This window comes from Dipteris shenzhenensis, chromosome 3 (genome assembly GCF_047967505.1).
Source record: "Dipteris shenzhenensis isolate YYH24624 ecotype China chromosome 3, Dip_SZ_1.0, whole genome shotgun sequence".
Taxonomy (NCBI): Eukaryota; Viridiplantae; Streptophyta; class Polypodiopsida; order Gleicheniales; family Dipteridaceae; genus Dipteris; species Dipteris shenzhenensis.
The window spans coordinates 36,433,088-36,455,119 of record NC_141598.1 but is presented as its reverse complement, the minus strand read 5'-3'; the positions used below and the strand labels follow the sequence as shown (position 1 = coordinate 36,455,119).

The 22,032-nt window shown below is 45.0% G+C and overlaps 1 protein-coding gene across 1 annotated transcript; it reads left to right on the top strand.

Moving 5' to 3' along the window:
• The first annotated feature begins 8,720 nt into the window (after positions 1-8,720).
• On the top strand, positions 8,721-11,906 carry LOC147903722 (G-type lectin S-receptor-like serine/threonine-protein kinase SD2-5). Its single transcript, XM_087372595.1, has one exon. It carries the CDS (start codon positions 8,802-8,804, stop codon positions 11,622-11,624), a length of 2,823 nt encoding a protein of 940 aa, XP_087228721.1. The 5' UTR covers positions 8,721-8,801; the 3' UTR covers positions 11,625-11,906.
• The last annotated feature ends 10,126 nt before the right edge of the window (positions 11,907-22,032 follow it).

The following is a 22,032-nucleotide window of genomic DNA, read 5'->3' as shown; positions in this document are numbered from 1 at the left end:
CCGCCGGTCGGGCTTCGACCCTAAACAAGCAGGGGATGTCCCTAAGTATGCTTTGTGAGTCAACCCTCTGTTTGAGCTGTCGGGTCACAGGCTCCGAGTCACGGTCATGTTGAGGTCTCACCTCGTGGGGGTCTATGTGATCTAGCTGAAAGAACTCCGTGATAGAGCTTTGAGAGGTATCAGTCGAGGAAGAGGTTTGCTCCTATCTTTGTGCTCGGAGTATCCTATCGCGGTGTTTGAGCACCTCATGAATGAAACCAACCAAACATCGTTGGTCTGGGTAGGAGAGGAAACGGGCCAAAACCCCAAAACTATCTCTGAAGAGGCAGTAGAAACGCCCTCGGATCTCATAGTAAACAGGACACCTGAAGATGGAATGCTCCTCTGTCTCAATCTCCTGCATGTCACACAGTGTGCATATGTGCCTCTCCCTGGGTAACCACTCTGCTTTGCCGCTCTTGATACGAAGTCTGTGTGAAGAGACCCGGAATCGCCCAAGGGAGATCCTCTGTGAGTGGGGTAGGTGAATCTGCGTGTATCCTGGTGGATCAATGAAACCCTCCACTGTGATATGTAAGAAGTGATCTCTGTAGAAGCCCAGCTTCACTGGAAGATCACTCAGGCCCAACCAAGTCCGGAATGTGTGTAGCTGTAGTAGATCCTCATGGATAACCTGGTTGACCTCGTGTGATCGGAGGGGAGAGAAAGGAGCATCCATGCTGTACTGGAAAGGAGGTAGTTTGTCCATGTGGGGCCCTAGTCCTGCAAACCATCTCTCTGTGCGTGCATACTAGCACCTCTAGTCTCCTATTGCTGTAAGTGCCATAGAAGAGGATAGTGCTAGCCATGGTATCCTGCTACGCCCGGATGTGTAATCCACATACTCCCTGACTCGGTACAGATACGTAGTGACCTGAAATGCAGCATCTAGCAGTAATGGGGGTGACCCAAACTCCGCCCGAATGATCTAGTGAGGGACTGATGGCTTACCCCCACTGATCATTCGTGATAACATGAGAACATGTAGCCGCTCCACCCGGTCCACTCTGTATCTGACAAGTCTAGCCCCCAGCATGGACTGCCATACATCCCTGCTGGGCAGACCAAGGAGTCAAAAAGCAACCCTTTGGTCAGTGGATCCTGAAAGTGAGAGCGAAAGCACTGTCTCTCTAGTCTAGCCAATGAAGCATATCCTCTGCTTAGGCGCGCCTGCATCGCGGGTCTCATGGTAAATATGGGTTCGAAAAAGACGACCCCAAGAGACAATTGTGGATTTTGACATTTTCCAATTAATAGTGGTGGAATTAATTTTGATGTTTTGAATGATTTTATTTCATGTCAATGTCAAGTTTTTCCCAAAAAATTTATAATTCTTTTTATTTTTTATATTTAGAACATTTGGGTATATATAGGTTATAAAGTTACTTTAGTTTCAAAGTTTCACTATCATAGCCATAGTTCTCCTAGCTACCAAACTACCATGGATCTGCTAGGTTTGCCTTCCATGATTTCATCTTCCATACTCCATTAATTGATAGAGAGGAGTTATTTCTAGTCTTTGATAAGAGCATAGATGTCCTAGGCACCTACTTGGGAGCCCGAGATGATTTTGAAGACCTCATCAAGTACATGCAAGACTACATCGCGAGTTTTGCATATCAACTTGATGAGTCTACAAAACGATGGGTCCCAATTGTTTATTTGAAGTACTTGTTCAATCAAGAACCTAGGTTCGTGAAGCGTTTAGATCACTTTCGAGCCCAGCTCACACCCCTAGGGTTTAGGGAGGTGGACACTGATGACCTCCTAACATGTGGAGTCGTCGAAAACATAGGAAATAGGTTCCTATCCTGGGAAATGACCTTTATTTTACTTCTCCAGGAGGGACAGATGGAAGAGGAGGCATCGACCTCAAGCCCTGACCTTGCCCCTGCCCTTTCCAATCCTCTTATTTCTGTAGATGAGCCCAACATCTACAATGAAGAGCCCATAGATGAATAAGCTGAGAAGCGGGAAGCTGCATTGGCCCTAGAAGTGCTCCAACGACCTCTTGAACCCCATTCTACTTCTCAAATTCCATCCACCTCGGGCATCACCTTTGTTGACCTCGCAATAATGATATGGTTTCTTGCTCCCCTTCTTGTCGATGGAGAACAATATCTCTTTCTCCATGACATAGAGGTTATGTTTGGTCTCCGAGAGGATGAAGCTCTTGGTGTCCTGTGTGGATACGAGGTGGACACGACTATGCAAGAACTTGGGTTTTTGGGAGCAGATGATTCAATAGAAGAGGTTCTTGCTTTAACACTTGCCCAAATCAAAGATGCAGAGACATCAATCTACTCCGACCTACCTGATGTTCCAAAAGAAGCCTCCACATCTCACTCCAAACAGCAGGAGGCCTTTGGATCCATCCTCATTGACAAAGAGGAAGGGATTGAGCATGACGACTCCATAGTGGTAAGAAACTATGAGCTTTGGATTTCTTCTCTCTTGGTATACTTTTGCTTTAATGGAATTCTAATGTAATGTTGGACTGTTGTAGGAGGCATTTGAGGTCGGCCTATTCTCATCTCGGCAACGCCTTGTTTGCAGTAGCTTCGGCCGAGATCACTCACTGGCACATTACCTTGGCTAAGCAAAAGGGCGCTTTGTGGTTATCCATAAAAAGTTTTCTCCACATGGCACTAATGACCTCATGAAGTGCAAGACCTTGCCATGAGTGATTGGTCATGCTGACATCAATCGCAATGCTAACAAGGTCATTTTGGTGAACCGCATGGCTGCCCTCAATGCCTTTGGAACCAATTTTCAAGGTATGGCATTGACGACAGCAGCCATGTCCCTGACCAACAACGACAATAGCGTTGACTCTCTATCGACTAGGTTTAGAGCTAGGAGTGTATTTGGGAATTCAAAGCCTGATGTTCTCAGTGTTTTAGAGAAGAGAGAAAGGCTCTGAAGCCTTATTGTATAGAAATTTTATTTTATATGAATATAGATATGCTTTTTATATAGTAATCCTTTGTTCGTAAAAATTAGTCTCCCTTCACTAATACTTGGTGCTTATAAGTTGTATTATCATCTTGAATTGTCAATTTCTTTCCCCTCCCTTAGGCATAATTTCACAAATTGAACTAAATATTTAGTAGCATTATAAGGAACATTATCTTTATGTGCTTTTTGAGATCCTTATATATATATATATATATATATATATCCCTGATTTTTACCCGCACATGTACACACACACACACACACACACACACACACACACACACACACACACACACCCTTTTGACACAATCTCCCAACACAACCCATGTATGCTTCCCCCCCCCCCTTCGTACTTCTCAAAAGGAATTCTTTAACCCCCCGTCTTTTAACACACACAAACACACTATAAGCTAAAGCATAAGAGAGAACTTTGAAGACTTGAGCACAAAGAAGATGAGGAGAGAGAAAGAGACCACATGTGATAAGACTATAGCTATACAAAGTTTAGGCACCTTGTATTTCAGTCCATAAGATAGACTCTCTTGGGTCCTTTCAAATAGCTGGACCAAGAGCTCCAATGTGGGTCATACACCACACACATTGTCCACATAATTGTTTACATCCAACACCACATAGTGCAAATAGGCATGCTGCATATGACACCGTCAATGAGGCCCATGACCTTCCATGTGACCCTTACATGTGAACCATGTGTATTAGCCCTAAAAACATGTGTATTAACCCCTAAAAACGTGTATGAACCCCTAGAAACATTATTAGCCCTAAAAACATGTGCAAGACGACAAGAAGAAAGGGCCCTCTTTCGTACACACCACGGATCTCGTGTGCCATACCCTTAGTATTTAAGAGCACTTCCAAAGGATATTCATGTGGATTTGCTACTTGACGAAATAGAGAGAGCAGAGATAGACGAGGGGATGCATATCACAATGGAAGAATGGGAGTATGCTAGGGGATGCATGAGCAAGGTCGGTATATAGAATGTTATGCATAAGTTAGGAGCTTTTAATAATTTAGATTGCTTATTTAATTGATTTTGTCTTCGTGTAGTGTACAATGTTCAATGCTATATGGTGTGAGGGCAAGCATTTTCAAACATAACGGATTGATGATAAGAGAAACACACAAGATTGTGGCATCATTGCTAGCTTTGAGGGGGCCAATGGAGCCATGCATGATTATTGTGGCATAATCCAAGATATTATTAAGCTTGATTTTCGATGCTTCTTTGTATATGTTTTGGATGTAAAGTGGTTTAAGGACGTGGTGGAAAGAAGCCCTAATGCAACAATCAAACGCCATGCAAGTGGCTTTGTAACTATTGACTCCACAAAGTTTTGGCAAAGTAAGAACGACACACTAGTACTACTGCAACAATGTGAACATGTATTGTACACACATATAAAAATACACTTTTAAATATTTGATACCTTTGATGCAAGGAAAATAACATGATCGTATTTGTATTTGAACTAGGTTGTCTATCAACCAATGGTGGATAATAATAGATGGTGGCATGTCATACCTATTACGCCACGTTCCAAAGTGACGTATAGTACATTTATTAATATAGAGCGTATGGAGGATGATCATGGCCATGGAGGTGATGATGACTGTGATACAAGAGAGGAGGATGATCATGAGATACTTTTTATAGATATTGAGGCCATTACCCGTGAGGACGAGCCTACCATTCGTGATGCTGATTTTGATGAGCACCTGAGTAGCACAAGTAGTAGTGGGTTGAATGTATTTATAGATATCAACACTGGTTTGTATTTTGAAGTAGATAGTTTGGAAAGGATTGATCTCATTGAGGATGAGATTGAACTGTAGCCCATCATTGATATTCGCAAAACTATTTTACATATTGTCTCATTCTCCTCACCTCACTTAATCTTTGTATATGTGGCATAGGTTTGCAAAAAAGCATTGATATTTTTGTTAAAATTACGTGCTTTGGTAATCATGGGCAATGTTTGGAAAGCATTGATGTACATTTATGAGGCTGCCCCAAAATCTCATTTTCTATATTCTTTGTTTTGCATCTAAATCTGCATCTAATTAACAGTGTGGATGCACTGGTAGACGCACTAATAAACATGCTAATAGACGTGCTATTACACGCACTATTAGACGCACTAATAAACGCACTAATAGACGCGCTATTAGATGCACTATTAGATGCACCCGTAATTTCTCTATTTGAATGCCTATAGACACGCCCGCTATTTTGCGTGCCTATGAAGTGCATCTATAGTTGCTTTGTGTTATTGCGTGTGTGGGTATGATGGGTCTCGAATGATATTGGTTCTTAACACAATCCTTTGTGAATGACTTTTTTATACACCCCTAGATTTTCAAGTTTTGTTTGTATGTTTTGGCCCCCTCCTCAACTCACGGGAGGAATGTTGGAAATGCGAGCTTCTTAGGTGACTCACAAGTCATCATTCCATGTGGAGCTTTGTCATTTTATGTGATGAAAAAAGCTTTGTTCTTGGACTAAGTTTATGGGGGCTGAAAAGCTTAGAAATGACAGTTATCCCTTGGAGAACTAGAAAAGTGTTAAAATTTCTAGGATCTATGTGTTCAAAGAGAGAGTGAGAGAATGTGGAGAACTAGAAAAGTGTTAAAATTTCTAGGATCTATGTGTTCAAAGAGAGAGTGAGAGAATGTGGAGAACTATAGTCGAACCTAAAGCATAAGAGAGAACTTTGAAGACTTGAGCACAGAGAAGATGAGGAGAGAGAAAGAGACCACATGTGATAAGACTATAACTATATAAAGTTTAGGCACCTTGTTTTCAGTCCATAAGATTGACTCTCTTGGGTCCCTTCAAATAGGACCAAGAGCTCCAATGTGGGTCATACACCACACACTTTGTCCACATACTTGCTTACATCCAACACCACATGGTGCAAATAGGCATTTCTCCTCACCTCACTTCATTTTTGTATATGTGGCATGGGTTTGCAAAAAAGCATTGATATTTTTGTTAAAATTACGTGCTTTGGTAATCATGGGCAATGTTTGGAAAGCATTGATGTAGATTTATCAGGCTACCCCAAAATCTCACTTTTTGTATTCTTTGTTATGCGTCTAAATTTGTGTCTAATTAACAGTGCAGATGCATTGGTAGATGCGCTAATAAACGTGCTATTACACGCACTATTAGACGTGCTAATAGACACACTAATAGATGTGCTATTAGACGCACTATTAGACGTGCTCGTAATTTCTCTATCCGAACAATGCTTATAGACGCGCCCGCTATTTTGTGCGTCTATGAAGCGCATCTATAGTTGCTTTGTGTTGTTGTGTGTGTGGGTACGATGGGTCTCGAATGGTATTAGTTCTTAACACAATCCTCTGTGAATGACTTTTCTATACACCCCTAGATTTTCAAGTTTTGTTTGTATGTTTTGGCCCCCTCCTTAGCTCATGGGAGGAATGTTTGAAATGTGAGCTTCTTAGGTGACTCACAAGTCATCATTCCATGTGGAACTTTGTCATTTTATGTGATGAAGAAAGCTTTGTTCTTGGACTAAGGTTGTGGGGGGTGAAAAGCTTAAAAATGACAGTAATCCCTTGGAGAACTAGAAAAGTGTTAAAATTTCTAGGATCTATGCATTCGAGAATGTGGAGAACTATAGAAGCTAAAGCATAAGAGAGAACTTTGAAAACTTGAGCACAAAGAAGATGAGGAGAGAGAAAGAGACCACATGTGATAAGACTATAGCTATACAAAGTTTAGGCACCTTGTATTTCAGTCCATAAGATAGGCTCTCTTGGGTCCCTTCAAATAGGACTGAGAGCTTAATGTGGGTCATACACCACACACTTTGTCCACATACTTGTTTACATCCAACACCACATAGGGCAAATAGGCATGCTGCATATGACACTGTCAATGAGGCCCATGACCTTCCATGTGACCCTTACATGTGAACCATGTATTAGCCCTAAAAACATGTGTATTAACCCCTAAAAACATGTGTATTAACCCCTAAAAACATTATTAGCCCTATGTGACACTATCAATGAGGTATGCTCCATGTGAAGACTTGAGCACAGAGAAGATGAGGAGAGAGAAAGAGACCACATGTGATAAGACTATAGCTATACCAAGTTTAGGCACTTTGTATTTCAATCCATAAGATAGACTCTCTTGGGTCCCTTCAAATAGGACCAAGAGCTCAATGTGGGTCATACACCACACACTTTGTCCACATACTTGTTTACATTTAGCACCACATAGTGCAAATAGGCATGCTCCATGTGACACCGTTAATGAGGCCCATGACCTTCGATGTGACCCTTACATATGAACCATGTATATACACTCACCCTTCACCTCAGGTTGTGTTTCTAAACCATGATTCTTTCAATAAAAAGGCATGCGACGTGGGCTACCAATGATGTATTAGCTATAGAAGCGATGCATGGAGTTGTGTCTATCCACCAATCAACTTGCGATTTCTATATAAACACAAGCGACTGGACATTTTACAAAAGTTATAGCCAAGAAGATCTCCTTCCTTTTGTGCATGAAGGTGTTATGATGAGAGTCGACCTTTTTTTAATCTAGTTCTGTAGTAGGGCAAGCTATGCTTACTGATATGGTCGTATGGTCCTTAGAGATATGTAGTCTTTCATTGTGAGTACCAACAAACCCAGTAGGGGTGAGCTGCGCATTTGTCCAAAGTCTATGTTCATTGAAGTAATGTAAGGGGGGTCTCACACACGTCCGCCCACAAATCAACGGACGACACCCCCTCCAATTAAATCGGGCACCCACTCCCTGATGTTTTCACATGCGTCCGCTTGCCCAATCTGAAAATATGATGTAAAGTCTGACTCATGGACGGGCGAGCAAAAATTCTTGGGCGGCTTGATCACGGTGCCCAACTGAGTGTCCGAGGAGTGAAGACCAATCTGAGACATTTGCGGGAATCAAATTCGGGACAAACCCTTGCCTAGGAGCCTTACCAGCTGAGCTACCCATATTTGGATGAAACTATTGCAGCAAATTTATTACTTAAACAGTGGATGTCCACCCTCTTGTGAACACAAGCACGGATGGGCCATTAAGGTTTGGTTAAAATGGGGCGGACAAGAATTTTGGGGGTTTCCCTCATGCACGGACATGTGTGCAACCCCCTAGAAACGTGTTCAAGTATCATTTAAAGTTTTGAACGAGTTATATGGTCTAGAATCTAACAACACGGTAGCTCACATGAAATACTTGTCCCAATTAGAGGCATCCAGCCTCCTTCTAAGGCGTTCCGTTGGCACCCTGTCTACTTCGAGCCCTCGAGCGAAGTAAGTCGGCTCTTGCGAGTGGCTTGAATGGCCATTAGGCCACCCTCGAGTCACCTCCATCTCCGTGGAACGAGAATCTGTTGACTTGAGTCTCCCACGCACGTGATAATATGCAGATAATCTGACAGGGCAGCCCAGAATCTCTTTGACTTTGAGATCATCCCGGGATCCACATTGATACCCTCATAGGGAAGCTCACGAGAAATACTACTTGATCTCACAAGGTGAATGATATTCAATCATTCATCAGGCCTTCCCAAGATTAAACAGAGTAAACAAAAAGGAATCGTTGGAAATTGTGTGGAGGAAGAGTGAGGAGAATGGGAGAGAGAGATATTGAGAGGGAGAGAGAGAGAGACAAGGGAGGGTGTTGTAAGAAGACTTGAGGAGATAAATCTGAGTTTGTAGAGAGTGAGACATGACAGAGCAGAGCAGGCACGTCGCGCAAGAGAAATAGAGCTATGGGGAGTTTTGAGTTTCTAAAATCTTGCTGCGCGAGAGTGACAGAGCGAGCTGATCACGAGCAAGAACGTATGGGGAGTTTGAACGTATTCCTTCGTTACGTTCCTGCTGCTGTAGCGGTACTACTCGTAGTTTTATGGGGAATGCCTCTCGCCGCAGGAGCTCAAAGCAACTTCACCAGCAGCGCCAACTTCACCCACCAAGCGAGAGGTGGTAACAATTTCAACAGAACCCATCGCACCCGCGGCCCGGGAACTCCAAGCAACTACAGCAGCGCCTACTTCACCAGCACAGACTACAGTTTTCGTGCAGGCATTTCCGCTCCGGTCTTGACGTCCACGAATCGAAACTACTCTTTGGCATTCCTGAGCATCAACACGAGCGGGATCGCGGTAGCGGACGGTGCAGAGCTCGAAGATGGGTATGTGCTGTGTATTTACACTTGGGTGGATAAAGACGGTGCTGTGCCGTTGTGGAGCGCCAATCTGAAGCACCCGGTGAGCTCGGAGGCGTCGCTGAAGTTCACGGGAGGGGAGGGTGGAGGACTGCTTCTCTACGACGATTGGAACGGTGGTGTTGCTTGGAACGTGAGCGGCGTAGCAGCTGCCATCCTCCATGACTCTGGTAATCTCGTCCTCTTGAATCAGCGCAACGAGTCAATCTGGGAGAGCTTCCAAAACCCCACGAACACCCTCTTGCGCTCCCAGCCCCTCACGCAGGGCATGCAATTGACTAGCAGCTCTTCCCTCTATTCTGCTGTCGTGTATCCCTCTGGGATCGTCTTTTACACCCACCTTCCTCAGCCCCTCCCTTACGTCGTTCTCTCTCTTGCTGGCATCTGGTCTTACTATATCCAGGACCCCCAGGTTAGCCTCTCCACCGCACTTCAGCATCCTTGCCTCGACTCCAATGCCTCTATTACCGCTTTGTTTCGAGGTAAGAACTTCACTATTACATCGTCTCCACCTTGCCCGAATTCCATCACCTGCCTTTTGGAAGGCTCTCAAGGAGGAGATCCAGATTTTATGCGGCTAGATGACGATGGATACTTGCGACCCTATCGAATCAGTCACACCGGCGGGCACCAAGGCACACCACCGATCGACCAGTTAGATGCTCTTTGCGGCTCATACGTTGTTCTCGGGTCGTTAGCAGGAGTTGCTCGTCATTTTAACGCATCTAAAAGCAATCCTAGCTCTTGCGGAGAGTACGCAGTTATTAGCGATGATGATGCTCATTCCTCAGCTTGCAGATGCCCCGTTTCCCCAGCCAATGCACCTTTTGTATCTTTTATCGATTCTAAAGGAGGTTGCAAGCCTGCAGTAACTCTCCCACACTGTACAGACAAGCAGCCGCCCAGCTCCCAGCTGTTTCTGCAAGAATACCCCGGCACAACGATCATTCCCATGCTAGTACCCGGGTGGAAATCTGATCCAGTTTCGCTCCAAGATTGCACCTATCAGTGCCTCTCAAACTGCTCCTGCAACGCTCTGTTTTACCAATACAGCACGTCTTCGTGCGTTGCTGTAGATAAAGTGCTCAATCTCATCCAAGTAAATAATTCTCAGTCCAATGGATCTGATTACTCTGCCTTCCTGAAATTGCTCCCGCTCCCTCCACGTTCTACGTCAAGTAGCCATGTTGCATCCCCTACGCGGTCCAGCAATCGTATACTTGTAGTATTGCTTCTGTCGGTTGGGGGCAGCGTTGTGCTTGTTCTTTCTGTCGCTCTCGCAATTGCACGGTGGAAGAAAAAAAGCCGGACCTTATACTCGGAAACTGAGTCGGACAAGGAAGATGACCAGGTCCTTAGTCTTTTGCCATCCTTACCGCATAGATTCACTTATCAGGAGCTACGGTTGGCAACTCATGGCTTTTCCAAGAAGTTGGGTGTGGGTGGATTTGGATCAGTTTTTTACGGAACTCTCTGGGATGGGAGAAAAGTGGCTGTGAAAAAGCTAGAAACTGTATCTGGAGGACAGAAGCAGTTTCTGGCTGAAGTGGCCACCATTGGCGGAATCAACCATCTCCATATCGTCCGGTTGCAGGGTTTCTGTTCGGAACGCTCTAAGCGACTGCTTGTTTATGAATACATGCCCAATGGCTCCTTGGATCAGTGGCTCTTTGGCCCAGATGCCAACGTGATTTTAGATTGGGAGACCCGTTTCCGTGTGGCTGTGGGAACTGCTCAGGGGATCGCGTATCTGCACGAGGATTGTATCCATCCCATTTTGCACTTCGACATAAAGCCTCAAAATATCTTGCTGGACGAGCATTTCTCCCCCAAAGTGGCCGATTTTGGGTTATCCAGGGAAATGAACAGAGCCATCTCGCGTGTGGAGACGGGAGTAAGAGGGACTCCCGGTTACATAGCGCCGGAGTGGGTGTTGAATTCTGTAGCGAATACAAAATGTGATGTCTACAGCTTCGGAATGTTGCTCTTGGAAATCGTACGAGGGAGGAGGAATATGGAGTTAGCTCTCGTGGGATCTGAGAAGTGGCATTTCCCATCGTGGGTGTCCTTGACAAGGAAAGAAGGAGGAACAGTGACGGAAGTTGTAGACAAGCGATTGGGCGAAGCATACGATCGAGAGCAACTGGAGAGGACAGTCAAGGCTGCATTGTGGTGTGTACAAGAGGATCCTGAGCTGAGGCCGAGAATGAGCGTGGTCGTGATGTGGTTGAAAGGCAGCGAGGAATTCGAAGAACCGCCACTGCTTCCGTCTTGCTTCCGCCGTCGTCCACGTTCCACCATCGATCTGGAGCAGGACTCGTCGTCTTGTGGTAAATCTGTATCAGAGATTACTGTGTCTCCTCGATGATATTCATGCAGTATTTGCTGCTCATTCATTCAAATACACTAATGTGAAACCCGTTCGCCCAATCCACGGTGAAATGTTTCTATATACTTAAGTACCAGAGCTTCATGCATCGCTTTCTCTGCACACGGTGCATAGTCCATCAGAATGGATGCCTCACAGCCCTGAGCCGTGAACAATGAGCTGTGAACATACTTGAAAGAGATCATGGAAGGGTTGCAACTGAGTACTAGATTGTTACCCCTCAAAAAAACAATCGAATGGCCAATATTTCTTACATTTCTCCGATCGTACTCTCTCACACCTCTCCTTAATAGAGAAAACGATTACTGTACTCGATTAGTAACATCATGTTTTTTTTTTTTGGCTAGAAATTAAATTATATTAAAGAAAGAATAAATACAAGAAAGGGAGAAAATACAGCCCTAAAGGGTGTGCTCTAATGCCAAGGTTGGGAATGCGAAAACATCTTCTGGTAACATGTCAAGGAGTTCATGTTGAACCTGACGTACCGAGTCAGGTGGGAGCTCTTTGATGTCTAAAGACCATTAAATTCTGAATCTTCTAGGCCTCACTGACAACTCCTACCCATAGTAAGTGCCAGAGATGCAGTAAGGAGTCGTTCGTCTTGCCTCTATCGCCAAGGATTACTTTCTTCCACGAGGGGAATGTAGATATGCACCCGAGAAAGCCATCTCTCGATTTGTTTCCACAGCCCTTGTATAGTAATACAGCCTTAAAAAAGGTGAAAGTGTGTTTCTAATCCAACATTGCAGAAAGGGCAGCAAGGAGAAATGTCCTTCCACTTATCGACTCTGTCCTTGGTAGAAAAACATGCATGTTAGGAGTCTCCAGAGCATGAAGTTGAGACTATAAGAAGGCATCAAAGACCACACTCTACCCACTCACATGATCCAAACCTCAAGGGAGCGCTTGAGGATTCCATGCCTTCTGAACATCAGCATAAATATTGGCCACTGGACTGGCATGCATATCTTTGCGTGAAGGCGTTGTTAGCTTCTTGCCCCATGCATTCGTCCAACCCCGGAAGTCTAGAGTCCAACTGTATGCATAACTAGTTGGCCAATTGTCTCTCAATCGACCAAGGGTTGTATATTAAGGAACATCTCTTAGTCTGCATGCTGAAAAATCAACAAGATTTACGATCCCATATGGAGAGCCACGAATTCATTCTGCGATCATTCAAACGTCTTGACAATCTTGGGCTACTTGTGACTGCCACAATTTGATTGACAAAGGCCCATATGGAGAGCCACGAATCCATTCTGCGATCATTCAAACGTCTTGACAATCTTGGGCTACTTGTGACTGCCACAATTTGATTGACAAAGGCCCACTTGTTAACCCATATGTTCATCCCCAATGATCTGTCTTCCATCTGCCATGAAGGTCCTTTCCATCTACACTTGGAATTTTTTCCACATGGGGATTCACTTTTGAAGAATCTTTGATTGCCACACTTTTACAAGAAAGTCTGATAGGAGCACTTCTTGCCAGTTGAGTGTGCCATGAGAGAATCCAAGTACCCTTGCTTGCTCTATCCAGTATCTGGCCAGGGCTACCCAAAGCTGTGAAGTATCCAGTTTGAGGACCCATTTGGAGCATAAGAATGACATTTCCACTTAAACGGCTCAACGCCTAACCCGCCAGAGTCCTTAGGAGTAGTTACATAGGATCATGGAAAAGCATGCCATTGTTGACACCATATCATGTCTTTTGCCAACCGATCTATTGCAACAAAGCTGCCTTGTGCAAAGGGAAGGATTGTAGAAGCAAAGACAAGCATCGGGGACAATATATGCTCGAGAACTGTGATCCTACCGAGTAGAGTAACTGGTTTTGTGCGCCATTTGTCGAATGTGGTCGTTACATTTTGGAGCAGCCAATCCATACGTTGTTTCACAGATACTCCGAGCCCTACTGGACAACCAAGATATCGGAAAACCTCACCCACCTTTATATGTGTAAATCCATACTGCGCCAACCAGAGTCTGGCGGATGAACCTAGTGCAAATAAAGAATAGTGATCTTCACAAGATAGCAGCAAAATCCTGATATAACTTTAATAGCTTATCAACATTGCCCTTTTTAACCTTCAAGAAATTGGAGTTATCGTCTGCGAAACATTGAGCAAAAAGGTGTGATCCATCAAGCAGTGGTAGCCCAGATAATGTCCCTCTGTTTATGTGGTGATCAATCTGCTGCAACAGAGGCTCAATGATGATGGCGAATAATACTGGCACGAGTGGACACCCTTGGCAAATGGAGCGTCATCAAGGAAACTCATCATAGAAATATCCATTGTTAGAAACAATGACAGTAGCATTAGTGAAGAGAGATCTTGTCATGTTGCAAAAACCACTCCAAAAGCCAAGCTTGGACATCACCTTGAGAATAAAAGACCAACTAAAGCAACTGTAGGCTTTTTTGAGATCAAGGTTAAGAAGTAGAAATTTCTCATTAGATATCATTCCATGCTAAGTCGCAAGTAACATATTGAGTATGGTATCATGTATGCACCCGAGTCAGTATAAACTTGATGTGTAGAGCCATTGCTTTTGCAAAGATTTTGTAAGCCGCATTCAGCATTGTAAGTGGATGCCAATCATCTGGCTTTGCCCGATTAATGGACTTTGGGATGAGCTTTATGACACTCTGGCTCATAGAGATTGGCAACCATCCTTCCCCCACGCAATTATTTTCCTTCCCTCACGCAATGATTTAGGAGTTCCATTAAATCACTTTTGCAAAGGTCCTAGTAATATTGGAAGAAATCCACAAGAATGCCATCGAGACCAGGAGATTTTTGCCTTGCCTTGAGTTAACAACAAAGTGCAATTCAGCCTCAAAGAATGGTTGTTGAAGCATGAGTGCCTCCTCCTGGGTTATGACTGGGAGTGTATGCTCCAAGAATTGGTCTACTCGAGAATCATAATCGAGAAGCAATGGGGCACGAACCAACAATACTGGATAGATGCTGAGAAACAACTTGAGCAATCTGCCGCTCTTCAGTTACAAGATGTCTGTTACTATCACTCATCATTGCAATATGTTCATGCATTCTCTTCTCTCTAATGTGGTGGAAGAATACCTCTGATAGATAGTCTTCGACATCAAGCCATATGAGCTATGATTGCACTCGGGCTGCTACGAGCTTAGCCTGTTCTAAGGCCCATATCTGCACTTCCAAAGCATTCAACACGAGTGGAAGGAATGGGTCGTGTGGGGAATCCTTCAAAGCCAATTGCAAAGAGTTTCGCAAAGCTGCTAGTGGTGTCCCATGTACACGTTTTTGGTGGGCTTTGAATCTTCCAAAGTTTTTGCATACATGAGTGACTCTTTGTAGACACAATTCCCATTTCCGGACGGGGCACTCCCAATTTTGGGGACACGAAAGCCACGCATGCCTAATTGCTTCATCAAAACAGGAGAACCGAACACACTAGTGTTCATTTTGAAAGGAATTGGTCCTTTAGCTAAAGGTGAACAAGTGGCAAGTTTGGATCAGAAGAGAATAGGCAAGTGACCGGATGAGGTGATCACTTCTCCCTTCGCTCGTGGATCAATCCACCATCCACACTCAGAGATATAAAGCCGATTAAGCCTTGCAGCTCTCCAAGTCAATATGGCTCAATGAGTCATATGCACAGAGTACCCACACCAGTCAACCAATGCATATTCAATAGATAAGAATCCATTCCCGCGTCGATCGAACCCAACATTTCTACCCTGTTCCCATGAGCACTCCCTGAAATCCTCGATGCCTCATTCTGGCAATTCTGGACCCCAATGGAGATGGGATGAACGCTTCTCTACTGGAGCATATAGGGGCTCGACGTGTTGCACGCCAATTTTGCTGGCATCATCCCTAATGACATCGCTCTCTCGCTCGAAATTTTGCTCCATTCTGCCTTCTTCATAGCCACTCCACATGCCAGTCTACCACGGCTCTTTCATCCTACTCTCACTCCCTCTTCAAGCTTCTTCAGAAGTGAACACTTTCCGTATGAAGACTCCAAGCGAGCTTAGAACGACCGGGCGCTGGCTGTGCTTCTTCAGCCTGGCATGCGAGCTTTGAACGACTTGGTGCTGGCTGCCTTCAGGTATGCTGTGTGTGACACTCTTCCATCGAACCTGGCAATTCACAACTGTCGCATACTGCTTTTTAATCGATCCCAAGGACATCTCGTCGATGTATCCATTCTTCATGCTGGAGACTGTGTTCACTGAGGAGGACGAGCAGAGAAGACAAAAGAAATACACAGCGAATGAAATGCAAAAGACTCGGTGAGTCTATCCCACGCGGTCATCCTCATATAATATTGCAAGAGAGAATACATATCAAGAACGGGTCGAGTCTAACAGACTCGTCCGTTCGTAACAACCACGATTACACGTTCGTCAGTCCTCAGATACTGAGTTGATTATCCACAATCCCCCCCTCAATGAAGTGTCTGAGGAATGGTCGTTAAACCAATGCCGGTACGGAGGAATTCAAATCTGTCTTTTGGGAATGGTTTGGTGAAGATATCAGTCAGCATGTCGTGGGTTCCTAGGACAGTAGTGGAGTTTTAGAGCTCCACTTTGGACTAAATCACGAACGAAGTGATATTGGAGGTCTACATGTTTGCTGCGTTTGTGGAAACATCCGTTTTTGGTTAAGCAAATACAACCATTGTTGTCGTTGTAGAGGATCGGGTTCGGGAGTTGAATTCTGAGCTCGTTGGAAAGTGTTGTGAGCCAAACGTGTTCTTTTGCTGCTTGGCAGACAGCAATGTATTCTGCCTCTGTGGAAGAGAGAGCTATGGACTTCTATTTGGTAGAGGTCCATGAAATTGGACCAGCAGAGAGGAAGTATATGAAACCAGTGGTTGATCTGCGATCATCAATGTCTCCAGCCCAATCGGGCGTCTGCGAATCCCATAAATTGGGGAGAGTGAGCATGATAGGAAATCCCGAAGTGAGCAGAGCCTTCGAGATAACGAACTTACGAAGGACTCGTTGAGCTGCGTGCCAATGCTGAATACCAGGATTAGTCATGAATTGTGCGAGGCGTGTGATAGCCATTGCAATGTCGGGTCTAGTACAGACCATGGCGTACATTAGGGATCCCACAAGACTGCGATAGGGGATGGACGACATTGCAGTACGTTCTTCATCAGTGCTGGGACTCATGTCCTTGCAAATTTTGACGTTGAGGTCCATAGGTGTACTGACAGGAGTGCAATTTGCCATATTGTATCGTTGGAGCATTTGATGAATGTATCGTTGAGCATTTGATGAATGTATCGTTGGAGCATTTGATGAATCCATGTGGTGCCGAGATCAATGGAACGATGGACCTGTATGCCGAGACAGTAGTGTAATGGCCCGGAATCTGTCATGGAAAAATTGGATTGGATGTCGATTTTGAAGAGTTCGAGTCGAGAGAGATCGTTGCAAAAGACGATCAAATCATCAACGTAAAGAGCTACAACTAAGAAAATGTCTGTGGCGTGGCAGACATAGAGGCTGGAGTCACTGTAACAGTGATTGAAACCGTGATTGAGGAAGTATTGGTCGATTTTTAGGTACCATGAGCGACTGGCTTGTTTCAGACCGTAAAGAGCTTTTCTTAAGCGACAGACTTGATGAGGAGGGTGATGAAAGCCTGGAGGGGGGCGAAGATAGATCTCTTTAGTAAGATCACCATGAAGAAATGCTGTTTGCACATCAAGTTGATGAATGTGCATGCGATGGAGGGTTGCCCAGGTGATCAGTAAGCGAATGGAAGCAATGCGGACGACTGGGGCGAATGTATCGGAGTAGTCTATACCTTCTTGTTGGCTGAAGCCCTGTGCTACTAGCCTTGCTTTGAATCGAGATAACTGACCGTTAGGGGTATACTGATGCGGAATATCCATTTGCTGCCAATTGCATGGCGTCCAGGCGGGAGGTCAACTAAATCCCAGGTATGATTCTATTGAATTGAGAGAAACTCATCGCCCATTGCTTGTTCCTATGCGAACAAGTGAGGAGATGCTTGGGCTTCTCGTAGGCAGGTGGGTTCAGTGGGTGGAGGGAGAGTGGCGATGAAGGAGGTTTCATCGAAGCGGGTGGGTGGCTGTCGAGGCCGGGAAGAGCGTCGAAGGATGTCGTCGAGAAGCTAGGAAGGCGTTGGGTCAACGGGCCGGATGTCAATGTGCAAGGCAAGAGAAGATGTGCTGCACGGAGTACTGGACGGGACTATGCAATTGGTCGAGACGAGGGGACTCTGGAGAGATTGGGTTGGGGAATCAATGGTTGGTTTCGCAGGAAGGATGGTGGGAAGACGTCGATCGGGGAATGGGTGGAGGAGGAGAGATCGGGTGAGCTCGGCATGGGCGACATGTGTCCATTTGTGGAGGTGTCCAACACGACCACGAGGGGCAGTGTTATGTTGGGGAAGACGGGGTCGTCGGTGGTGGTATCGGTGGCATTGGTGTCTACCGTTTTCCCTGTGACAGGTGGTGGGGAGTCTTCAACAAAGAGAACGTCATTTGAAAAATACACGTGGCGGTTCGTGGGATCATAGATTTTGTAGCTGCGTCCATGAGTGGCATAGCCACCAATGAAGAGGTCGTGTCGACCACGTGGAGCAAGTTTGGTGTGTTGATCTGAAGGCACATGAGTGAACACATGGCAGCCAAAAACTCCGAGATGAGTGACATTTGGCTTACGACCATGCCAGAGTTCATAGGGGGTCCTGTCGCTCAGAGAGGAGGTGGGAACCCTGTTGAGTATGTAGACGGCGGTGCATGTAGCTTCAGCCCATAGGAATCGCAAGACTTGTTCATGATGGAGCATGCAACGTACCATGGAGAGAATGTCTTTGTTCTTTCTTTCTAAGATCGGATTTTGTTCAGGGGTGTTGGGGATGGTGAATTCACGGTGAATTCCTACTTCGAGGTAGATTTGATTGAAGGCATAACTTTTACATTCGCCTCCATTGTCAAAGCGTAGGTGCTTGATTGTTTTGCCGGTAAAGAGCTTTGAAGGCTTTGAATTCAAAAAGTACTTCGTCTTTGTGAGAGAGGAAGGCAATGAAGATATAGCGGGAAAATCCATCTATGAAAGTGGCTAAGTACTTGGATCCGCCGAGAGATTGGATGGGGAGAGGTTCGCAGAGGTCGGTGTGGATTCAGTGGTGTGGATTCAGTGGTGCGAATTCCATGATGGTGAGTGAAGGGCTCTTGATGATCTTTGCCAAAGACACAACGAGTGCAAAGTTCAAGGTCCTTGCCTGGTGTGTATTCAAATCCTTCTATGTTTGGCCATCCGCTCCAGTTTCTTGGAGCTTACGTGCCCGAATTGTCCGATGCCACAGTGCATCATGTCGAGCTTTTGCAACCGTAGCAAGAGCTTGGGAAGAAGGATGTTGGTAGCAGGTGATGGCATCAAGCATGTATAGACCGTTTGTTTTGGTGCCTCAAGCATAGATAGCATTTTGTCGAAGGAGTAGACAGCGACCAAGAGAGAATTGAATGGTAAGTCTGCGACTATCGAGAGTACCAATAGAGAGAAGATTCTTGGCTAGCTCGGGTACATGGAGGACAACCTGGATCGTGGCTTGTTCTCCATTCTTGAGGAGGATGTGGACAACTCCATGTCCAATTGCTTGAATGTGACCATTGTCGCCTATGACAATGTCGCATGTGTGGAAAAGTGAGTGGTATGAGAAGAAGGCTTGCCTGTCAAAGCACATAAGACAAGTTGCTCTAGAATCAGGATACCAATGGTGGTCCGGACTTTGCTTGTGAGTCCCCTTGGATGTCAGAGCAAATTCGATTGTCTTGGGTTGGTCTGCTTCCCTGCGAAGCGTCGCCACAAGAGCTTTGGGAGTTGAATCTCCTATAGCTTGCACTAAATGAATGCGCAACTGATCTTGCATCTTGAGATCCTCATCCCGTTTGGGGTAATCTCGTGCATAGTGTCCATTTTCGGTGCAGTAGTAGCAAATGCATTCCACGCACCTGTCTCATGTGAGCCTGTTGTTGATTGAAGGTCTCTCTAAAATGCCAAAAGACCTGGTCGGAGTAGTTGGGTGCATTCCATGTATTCTTGGGTGGGTTGATAGAACCTTTCTTGGGACCGTAGCTAGATCCCCCTGGTGCTAGTCCTCCTATCAGAGCGTGATCCATGGAGACTTTTCCATGTTTGCGCCGTGCATCTTCTTGGAGAAGTCGAGTGGTGACATTGCGAACAGTAACATTGTCATTGCGACCTTTAATAGTCATGACGAGTGGGTCAAAATATGGTGGCATGCTCCCAACTATTGTAAAGGCCAGTAGGGACGGGGGTACAGGTGCTCTTGCTGCATCGAGTTGGCAAGCAAGGGCTTTGAGTTTCTTGATGTGAGGAGCAACTGGCTCTCCTTCTTTCAAGTTCCAATTGTTGAGTCATCATTGCATGGTGAGGATGTTCCCAACATTGCGTTCTTCGTATATGTCACGTGGAGTTTCCCATGCATCACGAGTAGTGGCGCAGTCTTGGACCTGACTGGAGGGAATGTCGCCTAAAGTCAAGCAAATAATGAGTTTTGCTTGTCTTTCTCGTGCTTGGAAGGCCAAAGATTCTGGACTAGGACCTGCAGGAGGTGTGGTGGGAGATATGACAGGAGGTACAAGTGTTTGAGAAGAAGCAGCTGCAGGTGTCGGACTTACTACAAGATTGGAAAATCCGCTTCCAGCATTAGGACATGAGGATGGGACGAGGCACTATGGTTTTCAAGAGAGTTGGGATCTTGTTCTTCCCCTGTGACAATTCACCAGAGTGCCTTCTTTTCAAGAACCATTCTGACCTTCCATTTCCAAAGGCCATAATTGGTTCCTTTGAGTAGTTCCAATACTCGGGAATTCAGGAGTGCTCGTGGGAGTGCTATGGGGTCGAAGGCCATGGGGAGTTTGGTGAATTGAAAACTGAGGATGTAGATGATGATGACTAGCAAGCTTGAGCGGAATGTGAGGCATTCAGAGGGTGTGTGGGCCCATAACCTATGTGAGCAACTGGGAGGATGAGTAGAGAAGACAAAATAAATACACAGCAAATGAAATGCAAAAGACTCGGTGAGTCTATCTCACGCGGTCATCCTCATATATTGCAAGAGAGAATACATATCAAGAATTGCAGGTCGAGTCTAATAGACTCACCCGTTCGTAACAACCACGATTACACATTCATCAGTCCTCAGATACTGAGTTGATTATCCACAATTTCTCCATAGTCAGATCTCACATCACATCACCAAAATCTAGGTCCCTACTTGCCGTTGTAGAAGTGGCTGCTGTGGCTCGGGCTGCTCTTCTTGTCTATGTACCACTTGAGCATCCTTGGGAGTGGTCTGCTCTGCTCTGCATGTGTTGGTTCGGTTGTGCTTGCTCGAGGGAGTCTACATTTGTTGGTGGAAGGTACAGGCCGTCACCAGCTTCATGAGAAGAGCTTTGAGAGTGTACATGTTTGGAAATTGTGCATGGCTGCCTTGTAGGAGTCCCTGAAGTTTGAACTGAGTCCTATTGACAACGTTTTGCTTGTATACCCAAAAGCGCAGTAGCTGTGTGTGTCGCCATACCATTCAACTTTGTGTCTTTCAAGGTTCAATTTTCATTCGTAAGAAAAGGTGACGAATTGTTTTATTCGCATTCTTCTCTTTGTTGAACTGTCATTTCATGTGATCGTATCATGAATTTGTTGAAAGACTATAAATAGTAATTTGTTTGCATGTCAAGCCTACCGTTTTAAAGCTCTCGGCATTTTACTTGTAGTCTCGCCATTTTAAAGTTCGATCCTATTGTTTCAAGCTCTTGCCATTTCACTTGTATTCTTGGATCTGTGCTTTTGCCTCATAGAGATGCAACTTTCACATGCTACGACCAGTTCATTTTTCAACACGGATAACTATTTTGTGGTTGAGTAGGCAAGGTTTGTCATTGGGTTCTTGCTTTCTCTTGTACCATGCAGTCCATTAAGTGGCATTTCTTCTCTCCTTGATTTTGTTTTGACGAGGTTGCAATCCAAAGAGTGGCATTGGCTCTCTTAGCATTAACCAATGTGAAAGCCTCGACCAGATCATAAAAACCTCTTTCATTGTGAGTTGAACACTTTTGTAGAGCTTCTTCTTTCTCTCAGATGGTAGCTCCTCATAGTTGCTTTGCCGAGTCGAATCACGTAGGCCATATTCCTTGGTTTCGAAGAATGTGTCATTCTTGAAAAGAAAGGGCACCATTTGTGTATTTGACTTTATTATTTTAGTTGAGGTACCCGATGGTCCAACCAAAGGTGATCTAAAACAAGCTTTTGTACATGTCAGCCAAGTGTCACGTTTGGGATATGGAACTTATTTTTTCTTTTGTTATCAAATGTTCACAAAGAGCTT

Coding starts and splice junctions, on each gene's coding strand:
- LOC147903722 (XM_087372595.1), top strand. CDS start 8,802: ATGGGGAGTTTTGAGTTTCTAAAATCTTGCTGCGCGAGAGTGACAGAG.